The sequence below is a fragment of the Lupinus angustifolius genome, chromosome LG15 (genome assembly GCF_001865875.1).
Source record: "Lupinus angustifolius cultivar Tanjil chromosome LG15, LupAngTanjil_v1.0, whole genome shotgun sequence".
Classification (NCBI taxonomy): domain Eukaryota; kingdom Viridiplantae; phylum Streptophyta; class Magnoliopsida; order Fabales; family Fabaceae; genus Lupinus; species Lupinus angustifolius.
Window position 1 is genome coordinate 20,225,370 of NC_032023.1, and position 19,691 is coordinate 20,245,060.

At 30.2% G+C, this 19,691-nt stretch overlaps 3 protein-coding genes and 1 long non-coding RNA gene across 4 annotated transcripts; 2 read left to right on the plus strand and 2 right to left on the minus strand.

Moving 5' to 3' along the window:
• On the minus strand, nucleotides 1,122-2,514 carry LOC109327857. Its single transcript, XR_002105354.1, has 2 exons — nucleotides 2,414-2,514; nucleotides 1,122-1,349 (listed from the first exon to the last, which is right to left on the minus strand). It is a non-coding gene; the product is annotated as an uncharacterized LOC109327857 (long non-coding RNA).
• On the plus strand, nucleotides 5,950-7,578 carry LOC109327551 (LIM domain-containing protein WLIM1-like). The gene is made up of 6 exons (XM_019560734.1): nucleotides 5,950-6,062; nucleotides 6,123-6,265; nucleotides 6,684-6,780; nucleotides 6,874-6,917; nucleotides 7,002-7,091; nucleotides 7,165-7,578. Exons 2-6 carry the CDS (start codon nucleotides 6,131-6,133, stop codon nucleotides 7,390-7,392), a joined length of 594 nt encoding a protein of 197 aa, XP_019416279.1. The 5' UTR covers nucleotides 5,950-6,062; nucleotides 6,123-6,130; the 3' UTR covers nucleotides 7,393-7,578.
• On the minus strand, nucleotides 8,770-9,821 carry LOC109327931 (cysteine-rich and transmembrane domain-containing protein A-like). The gene is made up of 3 exons (XM_019561106.1): nucleotides 9,680-9,821; nucleotides 9,356-9,521; nucleotides 8,770-8,950 (listed from the first exon to the last, which is right to left on the minus strand). The coding sequence occupies exons 1-3, from the start codon at nucleotides 9,711-9,713 to the stop codon at nucleotides 8,905-8,907; spliced, it is 246 nt and encodes an 81-aa protein (XP_019416651.1). The 5' UTR covers nucleotides 9,714-9,821; the 3' UTR covers nucleotides 8,770-8,904.
• On the plus strand, nucleotides 13,130-14,083 carry LOC109327567 (vacuolar iron transporter homolog 4-like). The gene has a single exon (XM_019560750.1). The coding sequence runs from the start codon at nucleotides 13,229-13,231 to the stop codon at nucleotides 13,886-13,888; it is 660 nt and encodes a 219-aa protein (XP_019416295.1). The 5' UTR covers nucleotides 13,130-13,228; the 3' UTR covers nucleotides 13,889-14,083.

The following is a 19,691-nucleotide window of genomic DNA, read 5'->3' on the forward strand; positions in this document are numbered from 1 at the left end:
ACTTTCTTAGCAGAAAAAGTTTATTTTCTTCATGACCATAAACAAGAACAAGTTTGGTGCCAAAAGGGTTTCATTAACTTGATGGTGAAGGCTCACACTATAGAGGTTATTAAACCTGAATATTGCTCTCAAGCTGTGCTTGATTGGTATGAATTCACAGGAGGATCACAAGTTTACAATTACAATGGCAATGCTAAGAATAAATTTAAGGAAGAATAAATTTGGGTTGGACTTTTTTTGGTATGCTGATAAGAACAACATGAAAGAAATTCGTTACAAATCACCCAATGGCAAGAGTTATATCTCAAGAGTTTATGGTCAGAGAGTTGCAGAAGTACCACTTGTTGCAACAAGGTAGCAGTTTAGAAGACAAGGAATGTGTAGAATCTTGATGAATTTGATCCAGAACATGTTGAATCAGTTTGGAGTAGAGAGGTTGGTTTTACAAGCTGCTCATAATGTGTTAGACACTTGGACAAAATCATTTGGCTTTGCAATGATGAGTAATGCAGATAAGTGTCAACTAAGGGAATATACTTTTCTAGAATTCCAAACCATTGAAAAAACCTCAAGTGGAACAGAATATGTATTGAGCAGGAGAATATGCATCTTTTGTTATGGTTAGTTTGGTTAGTTGTATCACTGATTGAGACTATCAATTTGTTCTTTTGTTTACTTCTATAGATGTAGTTGAAATACTAACACTTAAATGGCAGGTACTTCCCTTAATGCTTTGCTTAGTTTATCACCATTCCATCAATAATCATAAACACCATCAGGATTATTCTGATAACTTAAATCATTTTTAAATATTTGATGAGATCCTCAAAGTGTATTATTTTATGGTAGAGATTACAAGATATGCACAAAGATGGATGCTGGAAGCAGTTTTTGTTTACTGAGAGTAATACTATATAAGATTCTTCATTTCAAAACTATTCTAAAAGCACATTTTGAATTCTATGCAATATTCTCTACTAGCTCAAAGTACTCACTCAAGGCAGAATCAGAAAACAGGTTCATGTTCTTATCTTAAAAAAAATTAAACCGGTCGATGCGTCCTGTTTTTTGCAAAAGAAAATGGAGTCACTTCAATGTTAAGCAAGGGAGAGAGGAGGGAATGACACCAAACTACATTCTCAACTTAACCTTTGTTTCTTTTTACACCAATAACTATTTGCAGTTAAAAAGAATGTTTCTTTTTTGCATCAAAACAGAATATTTATGGGTCTTGAAGACAACAATTTTGTGTGATGATGATACAATTGTAGTAAACAACTGGTTGTTCTTTCATCTTTGGAACAAGGGAAGGTGGCATTGCAGAGAATTTGATGCACCTATACTTAATACTGCAAGGCATGAAAAGAAAAACCAGTTAGACAAATGATCTTCCAAATATTTTAGTTGTTCACAGAACAAGGCATGAAATTCTACCTTAACACACAATTCAATTTGTTACAAGCATAATACTCTCAGGAGTGGTAATGATCTAACAATATGAAGAAATTAGTGAAGTCGGTTTGGATTTGTCTATTTTATAAGTATATTTAATCACTTTTTCATGTCAACAATAGGAATGTGGCATTTTGCAAACATTGCATATGCTATACATGAACAGAATCCAAGAAAAAAAACTTTGAATTTAGCTACATAAATATCACTATACCCCAATAAATTGTTTCTACCAATTGCTATTACAGTTTTTTTTACTAAGTGAAATGGACTGCATGAATATAAACTTTGTTTATGCATCTTTACCAAAAAGAAAAGGTAGAACTGAAGCAATTCTTTGTTTTTCAAGAGTTTGGTTTGTTCCAAAATTTGGTTTAACCCAAAAGATTGAAGCAAAAACTAGGGATGGATTCAAACCAATCCAACCCATGTTTGCCTTTTTTAAAATACCCTAATGAGAGAAATATTCAACATAATGTACACAATGTGAAGCATGCATTTGTTTTCATGAAACCTAAAGTTAACAAAAATACCTACCAAGAAACAAAAGCAATAACCTTTACATGTAATAAACAGTTGGCTGGGACAGACAAATTGCCTAACCTCAACCCATCTGTCACTGCATTAACAAATGAAAACGTCAAACATATATTATATTTACATATATATATATATATACATATATATATATATATATATATATATATATGTATGTATTGTCTATAATATGCATCCATTTGAAGTTTATTAGCCAAAGGGCAGGGCAACAAAGAATAACATATAAGGGAAATATAACCCTTTTAAATTTTAAAAAAGATGCAATTCTAATCAAAATGCTACGTGATCTCTCTATAATTGTTTGATGATTTAACTCACCATATATTTAGTATAGTAATGTATTGTGTACCATTTCCCTTAGCAAATAAAACAATATATTAATACTTTCCATAAATTAAGTTACCTCGTGAATCATTAAACTTGTACAACGGGTTCAACATTGTTATTGTTTTCAGATTGGTTTTCCGTTTCTGGTTGTTTAGCCTCTCCTTGTTGCTCTTTCCTGCAATGACAATCAACACTTTAAAGTTAGTCTACATATATATTCAACACCTTACAGCATTTTATGTATGTTAAACTTTTCTGCAATTATGTTTCATGTATGTATCTATACGCATGATGTTTTTCCATCCTATCCATAACTTTTGAATATTGGCCACCATATAATAGAGCAGAATTGCATGACTATGCAAAATGATCAAGGTTTTAATTTAATCAATGTCCACGACAATTGAAATTGAGGCTACAACCTTCTAGTTTTGTATAGTTTTCCTAATCGATCACAACCACATTTTCCCACGCAATAGTTCATAATTATGATAAACCTAATATAACCATCCTCACAATCACACCCACATTTCAAAACCTTGACAATCATTCACCATGCTCACAATTCTTTGCATATTAATGTATTACGTCAAAAGATGGATGACAAAAATGACAACAATAAATAAAATTCCACAAGTACGATTAACAACATTCAAATTAAAATATGATAATGAGAAAAAGAATATAGAAAAGGGGTTAGAAGAGAGAAGAAATTATGAAAAATTAGAAGCGTGCATGCATGCATGCATGCCTTTTTTGGTCAGCTTCAGCAGCTCTAACACGTGCTTCTTCAGAGGCCAATCTTTCTTCCTCTTTGGTCATTCGCTTGTTACCCCCATCAAAGCAACCAAAGCATAACCCCATAATCTCTCTCTCTCTCTCTCTCTCTTTCTCTTTGTTCTTTCTCTCTCTTCTTCTTCTTCTTCTTCTTCTTAAGGTATATTCATATTTAGATATTAATTAACAATAACGAAATGAGCTACGTGCTTTGCATGTTCATTCTTTCATATCTGTAGCACCATTCCGCGTTAAATTTGTGGCACTCACTTATATATTCCTATTAGTTACGATAATCTTGCTGGCTGGTTAATTACCTAAACAGATAGATACATACTAAATTCTATCCGAATATTCTTTAATCATTAGCAGCCACACAAAATGTATTACTATAAAATTATATTATATCTACTAAATCATAATAAACCAAACTTTCCCTCATTAGTTACAATGTGTTATATGGATCTTAATTTATTCTTTAAATTTCATCTCTAATTAAGTATTGTGTTTGATACACGTACCGTTTCTTTTAAAAGCTTTTATTTACATAAAAAATGACAATAATTTCAATATCCTTGGTAACTATTATGCAAAAAAAACATTCAACTTTTTAGCTTACAATTTTTTTTTTTTTCCACAAGCTTCGAATGAGGGCGTACAATTATTTTATCAAAGTTACATCTATTTAAAGAAGCCTTCTATCAAACACAATTAATATTGGGAGATGTTTTAATTTAAATAAACAAGTGACAACAAAATTGTTAGATAGCCAAGTTTATTTCAAGCACAGAGTTACGAGTTAGTGTATGAAAAAGGTTTTGTTGGTACAAACAAAGTTCACCTTCTTTATCTCGATATCTTGAAAGAGATTAATCTTCACTTGCCCATTAAATAGTATATTTTTCCTTACTAGAGGAGTTATTAATTAATATAATTTTAGTAGTTTTAAAGGAAATATAATTTAATCCTAGCTACTATTATTAGTCACAAATAATAGGGGCATTACATGCAAGAAATAAATAGGGATATAGATTATACAAAGATGTTCATTTTTTTTGGATAGATGATGCTCCTTTTTTTAACTCGCCACAAACCGTTGCATATTCTGCTGAACATTAAAATTTACTTGGCTTAAAGTGCAAGATAAACGGAAATACGTTATTTCTTTCATGGTAGGTACTGAAATTTGTTTTCGCATTTATCCCTCCAGAAAATATGTGCTGTTATTTGAAGAGTTAAATTCGATAATGAAAGTAAGCCAGCTAGATGTTGAATGATGCAGCGCTAGCAAGCAGTTGGCATTGCAATTTTTGTCGGTTTCTCAAGTATCTTTGCACGATAGGCAATTATGTCTGAACTGGGAACATTTATAGATATGTGAAGCTAACTCTTTTAAGCGGGTATTTTTTTATCCGTAAGACTCGAACCCGAGATTTTGCTTAAGGGGAATCAAGCTGTACTACTTAAACCAATACTAGTTGGTAGTTGGCATTGGAATTTGGAAACCATGGAACCCCACACCAAACACTTGCTCTCAAATAATGTAATACTTGTTGTTATTCATCAAACCAAAATATCTAATTAAGAATGGCATGGCTTACCTATTGACTATAATTTATACTAATTAATTAAGGACTTAGTTGAAGGCCTCACTCATTTAATTTGCATAAAACACATTTCTAATGAAACAAGGGGAACACATATTCTACCTACAATATTGTGTCACTCTATGTGACATGAACTATGATTAGTCAAAAAAATACTTAATAATTAAATTATTAATTTAAATATAAGTACTCCCTAAAATAACATGTAGAGAGGGCTTTAGAAAAGTTTGAGTCAAAATCAAGTGAGTTCTTGTTGGCAGGTTCATAACTCCCACCTACCTCAAATCTGTACCAAATTATGGATCTCCATGTTCCAAATTAACTAAATAAAAAGGTGGCCCACTAGGCCAAATGGATGAAGTTTATGTCAATGATGTAAAAACCGTACCGGTCGATTTAACCAGAAAACTGGTTAATCGAACCCTTAATCGGTACGGTACAGATGTTGAACCGACTAAATATCAAAATCGGTCAAAACAGGTGAACCGACCGATATTTGATTAATATACACATTTTTTTTTTGAAAAAAACTTAAAAACCCATTACAAGGTGACCCATTTTCCAACACTTCAAGGCACGTGCTTCCAAGCCATACTTAGACTACATCTTTTGATTCCTAAACATTCATGTGTAATCTCAGTGACATATGTGTAATCTTGGCGTACTGTCTGAACATAGGATTTGGTGGAAAAATATAATATCGATATGAGATAACTTTGACTCCTTGATATTAAATGTTAAAACTCTGAATTTATTTATTTTGTAGAGTGAGTTGTGAACTTGTGTCATTTATTTATATTTTGCGGTTGTTAAGTGATACTTTTGGATTAATATATGTTTTATAATTTAGACTTTAAATTTGTTAAAGACTTAAAGTTGTTTGTTATGTGAATTTTGAGTAAATTATGAATATGGATTATAAATTTGAGTATCTACCTATTTGGAATTTTTGTTTGTTATATGTTTATATATTTATAAATATGAGTAGGTATGTCCGATTTAATTACTGAACCACCGATTAAACCACTATATTAATATGCTGACTGGTTTAATAACTGGTACAGTTTTAACAACACTAATTTATATTACTACACGTAAATATACATGACCTTATTATTATATGTGAAATATTGCTTAATCATGTTACAAGACAAATTAACTCACCCTCTTCCAATCTAAATAAATAACGCATCATATTTATTCTTTCCAGTTTTTCATTTGTGATCAATTCTCCCAACAAATCATTTTCCTTATCTCATCATCATTTATATCCTCTCTTCCTCTGTTAGGGACAACTCTATGATCTATCTATATTCATAGAGAAACACAAACTCAAATACACAAACATCATCATATAATATAAGCTTTTTACACCTTGATAAGTTGAGACCTTGAGAGCAAAACAAAATATGGCATTTGCAGGAACAACCCAGAAATGCATGGCTTGTGACAAAACAGTTTATCTTGTTGATAAATTGACTGCTGATAACCGAGTTTATCATAAAGCTTGCTTTAGGTGCCACCACTGCAAAGGAACCCTCAAGGTCTCTCTCTCTTTGTGTGTGTATATATATATTATATGTTTCTGTTCATTTCTCATTTTGTATGTTGTCTTAATTTATGTTTCCAAAATTCACCAGAATTTCATGTTAGTGAATTATACTCTACCTTGTGAAATTAAAAATGAATAACTATGTATGAAACCTCAGAACACAACAATCCATTCAACTATTAGAAAATCTATCTATTACTCTCAACCATTTTCTTTTTTGTTTTGTTTTGTAATAAGGTGGATCCCATTCTGCCCCTCCCTTTTACTGTTTTCTAATTGCACACATGAAATTGATTTTGCATTTATCTCTTAAGACATGGTACGAGATTTAAGTAAAGTTGCTAAATTTTGGTTTACTGGAATTTTTTGTGTTCATGAATAAGTTTATTGACAGATTAATTTATCTGCAGCTTAGCAACTATAACTCTTTTGAGGGAGTTCTTTACTGCAGGCCACACTTTGATCAATTGTTCAAAAGAACTGGAAGCCTTGATAAAAGTTTTGAAGGTAACAATTAACAAAGGATAAAAAATCTAATTGTTCAATGCTTTTACTATTTTTTTTCTTCTACTTTACTCATCCAAACTTTTATCTGATTAGGTACACCAAAAATTGCTAAACCAGAAAAAGCAAGTGATAATAGGGTAATGAATTTCTAGATGATTGTCAATACAGAACAGAACAATTAATTTTCTAATATTTGTCTAATCTTTTAGCCATGTTATCAGAAACCTGCAGCAACCAAAGTTTCAAGTATGTTTGGTGGAACCAGAGATAAATGTTCTGGTTGTCAGAAAACAGTGTATCCAATTGAGAAGGTAATATATTACATTTCACTTTCCACATATTACAGAATGAATGAAAACAATATAATATTTTGTGATGATATAGGTTACTGTGAATGGAACTCCTTACCATAAGAGTTGCTTCAAATGCACACATGGAGGGTGTGTTATAAGTCCTTCCAATTACATTGCACATGAGAGCAAACTCTACTGTAAACACCATCATATCCAATTGATCAAGGAGAAAGGGAATTTAAGCCAGCTTGAAAGTGACCATGAGAAGAATGTAACTCATGATAAAATTTATGGTCAACAAATTGCTTCTGAGACATAAATCCTTGAGTTTTTTGAGTCTGAGAATATTTCTTCTTTTCAAGTACACCATATGTATTATGTCATTTCCTCTTCTTTACCATTATCTGGAGTTACAGTTTCTTGGAGTCTAGAAAGCTTTTTGCTTGTGTTGTGACAAATATGATATTCCTTGTTTTTTTTTCAAGTTGGTATGTGTTGATCTTCATTATTTGTTTTCGGTTGTGGATAATATATTAATATCATATACTATAATGAGACTTCAGAAAACAGTGCTAGTGAGCTTCTGATAACTTTCATTCATATTTGGGTTCCTTTAGATTTCATAAATAAGTTTCTCTCCATTAATAGAGAGATAAATACATGATTTTGTGTTTGTTTTTAGTGATAAAAGTATAATTTCATTATAATTAAAAGGATAAAAGTGTTATTGGAAGTTATATTTTTCTTTGTTTTTTTGAAGCATTTGTCTTCACATTAACAGAGAGGATCCTAACTCCTATAACAATCCGTAAGTTTTAGGATGGGATCACCCGAGCATGTCTCAAGCTTGTCACAAACTAATCAAAGTGAAACAAAAATAGACAAAATCATAAATGTTTAAATTTTTTAACTGATGTGACATATTGTGATTAGTTTGAGACAAACTTTAAGACATAATTGGGAATAGCAGATCATTATCCAAAGTTTTATTTGACAGCTACAAATGCAAAGTCCTCCCTCTGAATCCACATGTCACGATAGTTGCATATATGATTATTTTCTTGCTACTTGCAAAATAAAAAGAGAGAGAAAAAGTTTAGTACTCAATCATTTATAATTCTTTATGGGATCTGGACTAGACTCTCCTGCATGTAGTTGCTTTCTTTGGGCTTTGCACCTTTTGTTTATAAAACTATATATCTTTCAAATTTTATTTTTTCAATTAAATTTATAAATAGGTAATAAAAAGTATTATAGATGATTGAAAGTATCAGTAATAACTAATAAATATAGAACAAGGATCATCTTCATTAATAAACAAATAAAAATTTAATTTTACATGTATTTTCAATGACGCACTTATGAAAAACTCCAATATTGATCTAAAACTCCTTTTTCTTATATTTCTTTTAGGTACAACATTTTATTTTTCAGTATGATATAATGATGTTCATGAACTTGTTAATTTATACATTTCAAGGTTTTATGGATGTCATAGTTCTCAGCAGGGACTTACAAAATATACATCAAATGGAGATGAGTAATATCAAAAGGTGATATGTATCAACAAAAAAAATGGACATACATAAACCTCGAACATAAGCAATTGATATTTGAGTTTGGATCAGGTGTCCAATTAAAAATCACTAAATTTCATTATCTCCTCATATTCTAATACATGATAGAATCTCAACACTTATATTTATTCGCTTCATTATATAAAAAATCCTCTGGACACATATAGATTGAACCATAAAATGATATTAAACTAAAATTAAAACAAGTTATTTAGACAAGGCACTTATATCATCAATTCTTTAGCTGATGAAAATCAACAACACATCTCTAGGCAGCAGCAACAACCCAGCATCGCAATGCTACAACACAAAATCAACAAAGTAAATCAATCTTTCATTTCATAATGAAAATATCAATAAAACAAACCCATTAATTTTCTTTTGAGATATATATGTTATCTTCAACCTCTTAACGAACCAACATAAAAAATATTTCATTGGGAATAAATTAAGGTTGATTTATAGGAGTATATATATGTTATCTCACTCTTTTACGTCACTCAATGTACCAGAAAAATATTTAATAATTTTAATTTTAATTTAAATAATTATTTTCTAACCAACCACATGTAATAATAATACATTAATAATGTACAAAAAGTGAGACAACAGATATATTCCCAATTTATAGAGGTGGTTTAAGAAAAGAATGAATAATGAAAAGTGATTGTTGAGTATATTAAAGAGATTGAAAAGGGTACCCACCATCCAGTTAGAAAACCTCCACCGCCAGATTTTTGTTGCTCCACAATCACAGGTGGAGCTTGAGTCACAAAAACTTGAGGCTGTGGTGGAGCACCTCCTGGATAACCCGGTTGCGGTTGTGGATAACCCGGTTGCGGTTGTGGATATCCTGGTGCAGGATACCCTCCTGCTTCACATTCAAAAATATATATATAATATAATTAAGCATCCATATCAATAACCATAGTATTTAAAAATCACTAAAAGCAACATTAATATATATACTATACGTTTGCATGTAAATGAAAAAATATTAACAAGGTTTTGATGTATTTGTTTGAGAACCTAGTGGTGGTGGATTTTGATTGTAGTAACTCATCTCCCTTGAGTGTACCCTTTTGGACTTCTTAATCAAATCAAATTTGAAAGTTGAAGTGAACCTAGAGTAATGTTGTGCAATCTATACTAGCTATGTTCTGTTTATATAAATCTCAGTAGTTGGTAGTTAATAGATGAGTTCCTCTTGAGTATTGAAGAGTCCACTAAATAGAAAACGAGGAGAAATAAAAATTTATTAATATTAATTTTTTAATGAAACTTATTTTAAATCATGTTTGTTAAAAATTAATTTTTGATATGTGTCACAATCTCATGGAATGTACATATCTAAAACGAAGGAATGACAGTAATTTCATTAGAGGAAACGCGTTATTTTGTGGCTAATAAGGAAACATGGTTTCTTTTAAATGTTTATCTCCAAAATGGAAAGTTATCAAATGAGAATCTTTCCAATTAATTTTAGATTTTAGTAATTTCTTAGGGACTAAGCAAAAAGTTGAAAATAAAATTCATAAATTATGTATTTTCCAATTTCATGAAATTAATCTTGGATGTGGAAGAGTTCAATATATAATTGACGTCTTTCAACCGTGTATCTCATTTTATAGTAAGATAAAAAATCAGTTGTTGTCGGAACAGTTGGATATTTATGCAATAACAGTTCAAGAGATTTTTTATATATTATTTGTTGTTGATATGTTAATTATCGTTACATTCTTGAATAATCACTGTACCGCATAGCTTAATAATAGCGACTCAATGATATAGTGATTATTTATTTTACAAAGAGAAAGAAGAATTATATGCTTAAGCATCTAAACATAAGTTAAAATTGTAAAAGTTTAATCTTAATTGTAATAAGCAATATGATAGACAGATGAACTTTATTGGCCCGTCAGGCCATCCCGGCCCGTCTAAGAAATAGGCTTCAAAAACGAGTTGAATACAGACTTTTGGGCTAAAACCCTCAGCCCGGTCCGTTAAAAACACTTATCCAAATGGGCTGGCCCGTCAAGCCAAGCCCATTTTGCCATCCCTAATCTTTATTATTTTGTTATTTACTTAGTGTTTATTCATATTTCTCATTAACTGATGTGCTCGCGAATAGATAAGTTTTGTTAATTAGTACAACTTACAAAAAAGTTTCTAGGCAATAAAAACAAGAATTTCAATTAGGAGTGCATATGGATATGCCAGGCCCAATCTATCCAAACTGAACCAACACATTTTTAGGCAATAAGTTTAGTCCATTGGATTGGTTCGAGATATTTTAGATTCAACTAGGGTTGGTTTTATTTCTGAGTTTGAGTTTAGTTAGAATTGACTCATTGGGCCGAACACAAAATACCGAAGCTATGTGGGTCAGTTAAGTCTTTATTATTTATAGTTTAATCAGCTAAATTATGAGCCATATCACATTTTTTACCCTTGCTTCACCACACCTAACAATTGCAGTCTGTGCAAAAATCACCAGAAATCGGTCAACACCATTTTGCACTTCTAAATACTCATAATATTGGTAATAGTGTTACAATTGGCTTGATATATTTCTTGTAGATCTATTTGCAGATGCAAAGAGTCGTTTCTTAATGCATTATGGGTTGTTGAGGAACAAAAACTACAGAGAAAATGTGATGTGTTACATGCATGTTGTTATTATTAAAATATTAGGAGAAATTGACAAATCCTTTTTTGAGAGCATGACAAAAACACATAATTATTGCATGATAGTTTTGTTTATAGTATAAATAAAATAATAATATATTCTCATATTAAATCTTCGTACAAATACCTATAACAAGACAATATATCAATTGTAAACCAATTATTTTAATAAATAAAACATCAAAATTAGACTTATTTTCAGTATTGGAAATGAGAGTTGTATTAAAAAATAAAGAAAACACAAAGTGAAATATTTTAATATATATTTTAGTTATGATGAGATTACATTTTTATCTTTAAAATTTAAAGAAAAATAAAACTTTCCTCTCTAATTGTTCCTACTGTGATGTATATCACTTTCTTATACAAATGAGGATTTAATAAAATGATATATTCTTTTTCTCTTCTTATTAAAAATGTAGAGTTTACAACATAAACAAATATTTTGACATGTGGAGTGAAACTATTTATTGTGATAAGTTTTGTACCATGGTTTATTTAGGGTTATAATATTCTTTTTGAAAAACAATCTATAAAATATTTTCTATCCCGGATTAACAACGACACATAGGATTGTTTAAGTGCCACATACTCATAATTTTTTAGTCAAATAGACATTGATTCAAGATGAAAGATAGAAAGACTATCAACATTTAAAAATTGCAAAGACTAATTAAAAAAATTCTTTCTAATAAAAAATGGGAGAGCAGAAATATGGGAGTACATTATTTTAGGCCACACCTCCACAAACTTTGGAGTACATTATTTTAGGCCACAACTCCAAAAACTTTGAAATTAAAATCATGAGTTATAAAAAATAAATATAATATGTATGCATCATTAATATAAAAGTTTGTATACAATAATTCTAATATTTATTGTTTATTTGAATTATTTTTTAAAAAGTCAATAATAATTAAATATAAATATAAATAATGAATAATATAGTGACAATATATATAATTCATTCATTTTTCTCTATGAAAATTATCATCATAACCGGATAGAATGCATGCACAACAGGAATATTGTAGAAAGTACACTCGGTTTTAATTAATTGTTGTGCCTAGTATTAATTACTTTTTTGTTCATTACTATTAATATGGGAATACTTGAAAAAATTATTTTTAATTAAAAATCGAAGTTTATTAACTCACAAATTATAAAATTCTTCCTTTTCCAAGACAACTACATTTTTTATCATGTTAACAGGTGACCTTAAGACACGACTTAATTAATATTACCTTATTATTGTTATTACTAGTTATTAATAAACCAATGCTATGGTGTGATCCATAAAATGGTAGAAAGGGACAAACACCATATATAAGGGTGAGGATCCTTAAACCAATGCGATTGTTATTAGTGTTAGGATTCTTTTCCCATATATAAGGTCCTTAAGCTAAGTGGCAGGAACCATGCAACGAAATGGTGCAGATATTAATTACAATGGTTCTAAGTATGGATATAATAGATCCTAAAATTGGACCTGATTATTAATTCACCAGATTAAAATTTCGTGTGAAGTGTGAACGCATCAGATTCCTATAGCCTAGTCTTACCTGTCCAAGATGGCACCCACAACCATGTTCTCTTTTGCACTTGATTAATGGATGGGGATCATATGTTTGGTGTCTCGTTCTCTGTCCCAAGTCAATCACATATTGACATGTGAATAAAAACAAAATTGTAAAAAGTAACACTCTGATTGATTTGGGATAGAGATTGAGCACCATATGGGACGAATAATACTTGTCCTTGTTTAATTTCTCCATCTATATATACCTCTATCCCGTTGCTTGTGTCCTCCACACTCCAATATTACAACTCATCCTCCTCCTTCTCATACACCTTTTACTCTTTCTTACTTTCTTTTATTAAGCTCCATATATGGCAGATAATCAACCACGCAACCATGTTACACTACCCTCTAGTGAAACCAACCCTTCATACATGTCAAACCTTGACATGGAAGAAGGACAAATAGACAGTAAAGAAAATAAGGCTAATATTATTGACTATGCAAAAAGGGCACAGTGGCTTAGAGCTGCAGTGTTGGGTGCAAATGATGGGTTACTCTCAACTGCATCCCTCATGATGGGAGTTGGAGCTGTCAAGAAAGATTCCAAGACAATGATCATAGCTGGTGTTGCAGGTTTGATTGGTGGAGCTTGTAGCATGGCCATTGGAGAACTTGTTTCTGTTTATTCACAATATGATATTGAGTTAGCTCAAATGGAAAGAGAAGGTGATACTAGTGATAAAGATAAACTACCTAACCCCTTTCAAGCTTCCATTGCCTCCGCCATTGCCTTCGCCACCGGAGCGATGGTGCCGCTACTCGGGGCGGCTTTTGTGAAAGATTATAAGACTAGGTTGGGGGTGGTGGTGGCTGTTGTGAGCGTTGCCTTGGTTGTGTTTGGATGGTTAGGTGCTGTTCTAGGGAAAGCACCATTGGTTAGGTCATCTTTGAGGGTTTTGATTGGTGGATGGTTCGCTATGGCACTCACTTTTGGTCTAACCAAGTTATTTGGTTCTGCTGGAGTTTGATCACTGCACTTGGAAATTAAACACTGAACTAGTTTCCTCCTCTTACTAGTTAGATTGGTTTAAGTTTCATGTATTGTATTATGTTTGCTTTTTTATTATGAAAGTGCATGTTGTTTGCTTATTATGATGATATTTTAATGGTTTCAAGTTCTGTAACAAATCTAAAGTGATAATAGAATAAGGTTTTCATATTTTGTACTCCAAGTTTACAACAATAGAGCATGAATTCCATTTTTAGTATATGCTTTGACTATTTTTTTAATTTCAAATGGCTTCACAAGCTCTCTATATTTTTTGGGTTCATTAACTGATAATTACCAAGCTCCTAACAATGAGCATCCTCAATTTATATGTATTATGAATTCTATTGCACGATTTCATTTTCTGTTCAAAAAATGCAATTTTTAAAAACTACATCAAGCATGTCACATGAAATAATTACCACAATCTTATATTTAAAATTTTATTGTGAAATTAGTAATTAATCAAATAGTCAAACAGGGAGACCCATATAAAATTATAAACTCAACTTGATTATACGATTGTTGTATAATATACTTTTTTCTCTAACCATTACACAATAAAATGGGTGCAACTCTATTGAAGATGGGTGGAGCTTCTTCAGAATGAAACTTATATATTATGCTTTTAGAGACTAAAATGATACATGAATTTAGAACAAATGATACTCCAACACCCATAAAACTCTTAATCATCAAGGCAGGTGCTAAAATACAAATTGAACTTTAGATGAATGATACTCCATTACACATAAAACTCAATCAGCAAGGTATGTGTTCTCATCCCGTGTGAGGGACAAAGATTTTGATTTTTTTCTTTTAAGCTATAGTTGAAGATAATTATATTATTATATGGTCTTATTTACTACGGTGGACAGGAGTACACTTTTTTTAACAAATGCTCTAAGTCAATGTTGGAAAATTAAGTTAACTGTTTTTTCATATGTTAATTCAATATTTTCTAATATAAATTAATTATTTTGCATTTTTAAGCAATATCCTAGCTAAGAGCATATTGTTAACAATTTCTCAAGGCTGAGAAACTCGATAAATATCATATGTCTTAACTTAGTATCTCCAACCTTGTCTCATTCAATAAAAATGTGATACATTATTTAATTTTTTTTTAACTTCCTATGCTAATAAAAAGTATCTATTCTTGGGTATGTTTTTGTTTTGGGTTAAAAAACTTAAACATGATCCGTTGGGGAGAGGAGAATTTCGATACCCACCAACGAGAACGAATAGGAATATTCTCATGTATATACACATGATGTAATTCATGTCTAAGGAGTGCTTATCTAAAGCTTTTTAATTGTTTACTTTAAGTAAATATTAAAAAATTGTGTATGTCATGTAGTAATTGAAAATGTTTTAGATTTGTTGGTTTATTTTTTCGGTTGTTTTTCGTCGGTGATAAAATTTTATTAATAAAAAGAAAGAAAATGGAGAACATGTGATATTTTCATTTAGGTAAAGTTTTTAGATAACTAACATAAATTAATGCAAGTTGATGGGTTTAATGCCCATTAAATCATTTTATCTTACTTTTAGAATGCTCCTAAAATTCAAATAAATTAACTTCAACAATAGGGATGACAATAAAAACTGAACCTGTGGGTACCCGCCCGAACCGAACCCGAATTTAATGGGGAAAACCCGATGTGATTGGGTTTGGGTTTTACCTGGATTTAAATTTTGGGTTCGGGTTTGGTATAGCAAAGACTCTAACCCGAATCCGCCCCGAAGTAAGGTAATTCAATTTAAAATTGAAATTTCTATCATTTGCCATTTGTTTTAATCTCTAATGTTACTTTATATACTATTGGATCTTCAAACATAAAAGAAGTGAAATAATACAAGAGAAAATAGAAATGTTAGAGTAAAATTACACGAAAATAATATCATATTTTCCTTAACACTTTATCATTTTCGGGTTTTTTTTCGAGTTCGGGGATGGTATTTTTATTTTCAACCCCGTTAAGTTTGGGTTCGAGTTTTGAATTTCGGGTTCAGATTTGGATATATGCAAACCCAACCTCGACCCGCCCCGTTGCCATTCCTATCCAACACATTATCTATGTTAAAGCTTGTATTCTCGAAAATAATCTTGTTTAAAATATCATAAACTCCAAATAATTATAAATCAAAAGAAATGTATATTCACCTATGTTTCTTCTTTTTATCCATTGATATCACATTCTTCATCCTGAAGAGGATCTTGAATAGGTATATCAAATACTTTACATGTTCATTAGTGCTCATAGTTCTTTGCATATAAAGAAGTCTTGTTTTTACTCTTAGCTTCAAGGTTAAAAATATCAGTATAAATATAAATAGAATGATATAATTGTTATTATATTTTAATTTTTGCTTTAATTTTTATAGCACTTCTCTCGCGTAGCGAAAATGATTCCCACTCCACATAAAGAGGGATAAATAGTTTTCAATTGTGAGGTCTAAAACCAATGAGGGTTGATATATCTGGCTCAACTTTTGCCTTCTAATATGAAGAATGTACTAAAAAGGATAGTCATTATAATAGCCATGAACTTCAAAAAATAAAAATGATCCTCATGCGTGATTGTCTAGTGGAGTAACCGAGTGGAGAAAGAATCAATTGAAAGAATAAATGCGTTTTCCTATTATAACCGCATGGGAGCAGGCGACTATAATATAGCGAACGAGATCACCTGTCCCATTTTCTGTGTTTTATTGTGTCTCATCCAATTAAAAATTGTCACATACTTAAAAGGAAAAAACATAAAAATAAAACATAATTTTTTATGTTAATTAGTAGAATTTGATTGGTTTAGGATATGAGAACGAAAATATTTGGAGACAAACGATGTCTTAACATAATAATAAAGGTGACACTTCATTCAACGGCTAAAAGATAAGCGTTAGCCATTTATTTATTTATCTTGTATTTTAAGACTATTTCCAATAGGGCACAAAGTTATATAAAATTTTGTATACCTATCGTATGAAAAACTGAAGATTGGAAAGATGAAAAGTGTCTAAGAAGTTAATTACTCTTTATCTAAAGTATAAGGAAAAACATCTATACTTTTTTATCTTAATCTAAGTAAGTTTAACTATATTTACAGTTTTTCAATATCTTTTTTAATTGAAACAATTTATCATATACCATATGTTAAATAGTAAATATAATTATTTACATGTTTTTATTAAATCAAAACAATTACTTGTTTTTTAATCGACTTTCTTGATATGTGTGAAATAGGTTAAATTTGTTTATAAAAGAATAATAAAATATAATGCTATAAGTTTTAGATGTTATAATAAGTAGTGATCCTCACTTGAATAATTTTTGGTGTTTTTCTCTCTTTCTAAATCAATGTCCGCTGCAGTCTATATATGTTTATACAAATTCAAATACTTTTGTTCTAAATCAACCTAATTAATCAGCGGAAGGTTGGTGGAATGATGTATTAATTAATTCATTAAACTATCAAAAGAAAATAAGAGGTCTTGAACTTCGGCCAGGGACATTGATAATAACCAAAAAGAAATACTATATGAAGAAGTCTCGGTTGAGTTGCTATTATTCTAATATCCATATATTTATGTAAAACAATACAAAATATTATGTCACATTAATGTCGGGTTGCACAATAGTAAAATCTAGGATATTGATGAAATATTGTATTAAATCTAACGGAATATACCCACAGCTCTAGCTACTGAAATTGAACCAAGTATCGAGATATTGAAGTATTGGTCTGTTTTGGCAGAAACCTATAGCCAATGATAGAGATTAAAACACACTTAACTTAAGTTCTCTAACTATGACTAATCATTATATAATTGATGGGTTTTCTTAACCCCCACTCTTATTGCTGAGGATAAGAGTCAGAAAATAGCAAAAATAATAAAATTTACATCCCCTTAAAGTATTAAATATTTAATTTGTCCAAAAAATACTTGTTTTATCCTCTTAAACTTTGTATTATATGAATGAGCAAGTCCACTGTTGGGTTTATTCAAGTGTGAAGTCTCACATTGGATATGCGGGGGGAGTGAAAGAGTTTATAAGAACATTGGATATGCGGGGAGGAGTGAAAGAGTTTATAAGAAGGAAAGATTCATGAAACTAATGAGTATCTCACTTGTGACTCTTCATTCTTCCCATACCCATGTAACAATGGAACTCCCCAGTGGTTGGAGGCTCCCCGGTCGCAGTCTGGTCCAACATCCACGATTTATTTATAAAACATAAACGAAGCATGACCACATTTCACATGAGTGCTGACTAGGTTGAGAGTTGTGAAAGTAATAATAGGGCATAAAGAAAAGGAATGTGTTCTCCACACGGCACACACAAGCCATTGTATAGTTTAATTGAGAAAATAGGATTTGACTAAGAATAAAAATAAATGGTGAGAAGGAGACAGTAATAGCGACAATAAATGGTCGGAATCAGGCACTTATATATTGCTTCATATCTCATTTGTAATTAGGAGTTCTTCACATTTAAAAACCACTTTAATAAGTTTTACCCAAATTTTTTATTAGTCCTCATATTTTTTTACTCACTATTTTAGAGCATGAAAGCTTTAAGATTTTGGCCGCCATTTTTTCTTTGTATTTTCTGTATTTAAAAAAAAAAAATCATCAATGTAGTATTTTCTTTGTATTTTGCCATTTTTATGGGAAAATGCATGAAATCTTCATAAATTTTATGTCTTTTGTAATTAAACACAATAAACTAGTTTTTCTTTATAATTACTTATTAAAAAAAAAAATTGGTGAAATTTGGCCCAAAAAATAAAGTTAAATTATTAATAGATCAATAAAGACATTATTTATTATTAGACTCGTAACAATAAAAATAGATGCATACAATTGCACAGGTTAGTCAGCATCGATAGTCATACATAGTAAATTAGTAACTGATGTCAAAATACAAATTAATTAAGAAGAGGTGAATAAGTGAATTTAAAGTAAAAATAGGACCATAGAGTAATTTTAATATATAAAAATTTAAATAATAATAAAATGACTTCGGAAGTAATTTAATATTATCTTTATGCATTGTCTAATTTCACTAATTATTAACTTGAAAAATATTAAAATTTAATGAAATTTTGCAAAGTTTCGTTTTTTATAATCACATATCATTACTTATCGTGGTTAGCTGTCACGTCGTAACGTAACACTGATATGCCATAACTTAATAATGGATTTTGAGTTGAGGAATTAATATCATACATAAACTAAAATAGTACAAAACTTTTATGAGCAAATTATAAAATCTTTATTAATTATTTGGAAAAAAGCTTATCCAATTATTTAAAGAATAATAATAATATTTGACAAATGGAGTGAAATTTATTTGTCTTTGTTAAAAGTTTTTATCATGCTTATTTTCTCAAAAACTACATGATAAGTAAAATTAATATTGTTATAACCCTATATTGAAATTTTCTAAAAAAGATCCTACAAAATAATATAGAATTTTTTTACAATATCATATCAAAATACACCCATTCTTTTTTTTTTTTTTTAAATATCACTCTTATCTAATGTAGGTTAACATTTTCCTAAAATAAATTACATTTTTTCGATATCTCAACCGATAGTTGAAGAGTTGTTTTTGTAAGATGCATGTATAAAAGTGAGTTTTTTTCTTCTAATTAAGCTTTTTTCATATACACTTTAAAATTCAAACTATATCATGTTAAAACTCAACTATGTTTGTAGTATTATTGTAGTTAAATTTAGATGATGTAGGAGCCCGAATGAGAATTATTTTGTAA

Excerpts from the sequence above, each read along its gene's own strand:
- LOC109327551 (XM_019560734.1), top strand. The coding sequence starts at position 6,131 with ATGGCATTTGCAGGAACAACCCAGAAATGCATGGCTTGTGACAAAACA. Across the intron at positions 6,781-6,873 it reads CCTTGATAAAAGTTTTGAAG|GTACACCAAAAATTGCTAAA; the intron begins GTAACAATTAAC and ends TTATCTGATTAG. Across the intron at positions 6,918-7,001 it reads AAAAAGCAAGTGATAATAGG|AAACCTGCAGCAACCAAAGT; the intron begins GTAATGAATTTC and ends CCATGTTATCAG.
- LOC109327931 (XM_019561106.1), bottom strand. The coding sequence starts at position 9,713 with ATGAGTTACTACAATCAAAATCCACCACCACTAG. Across the intron at positions 9,522-9,679 it reads TCAAAATCCACCACCACTAG|GAGGGTATCCTGCACCAGGA; the intron begins GTTCTCAAACAA and ends AATGTGAAGCAG. Across the intron at positions 8,951-9,355 it reads GGAGGTTTTCTAACTGGATG|CATTGCGATGCTGGGTTGTT; the intron begins GTGGGTACCCTT and ends TTTGTGTTGTAG.
- LOC109327567 (XM_019560750.1), top strand. The coding sequence starts at position 13,229 with ATGGCAGATAATCAACCACGCAACCATGTTACACTACCCTCTAGTGAA.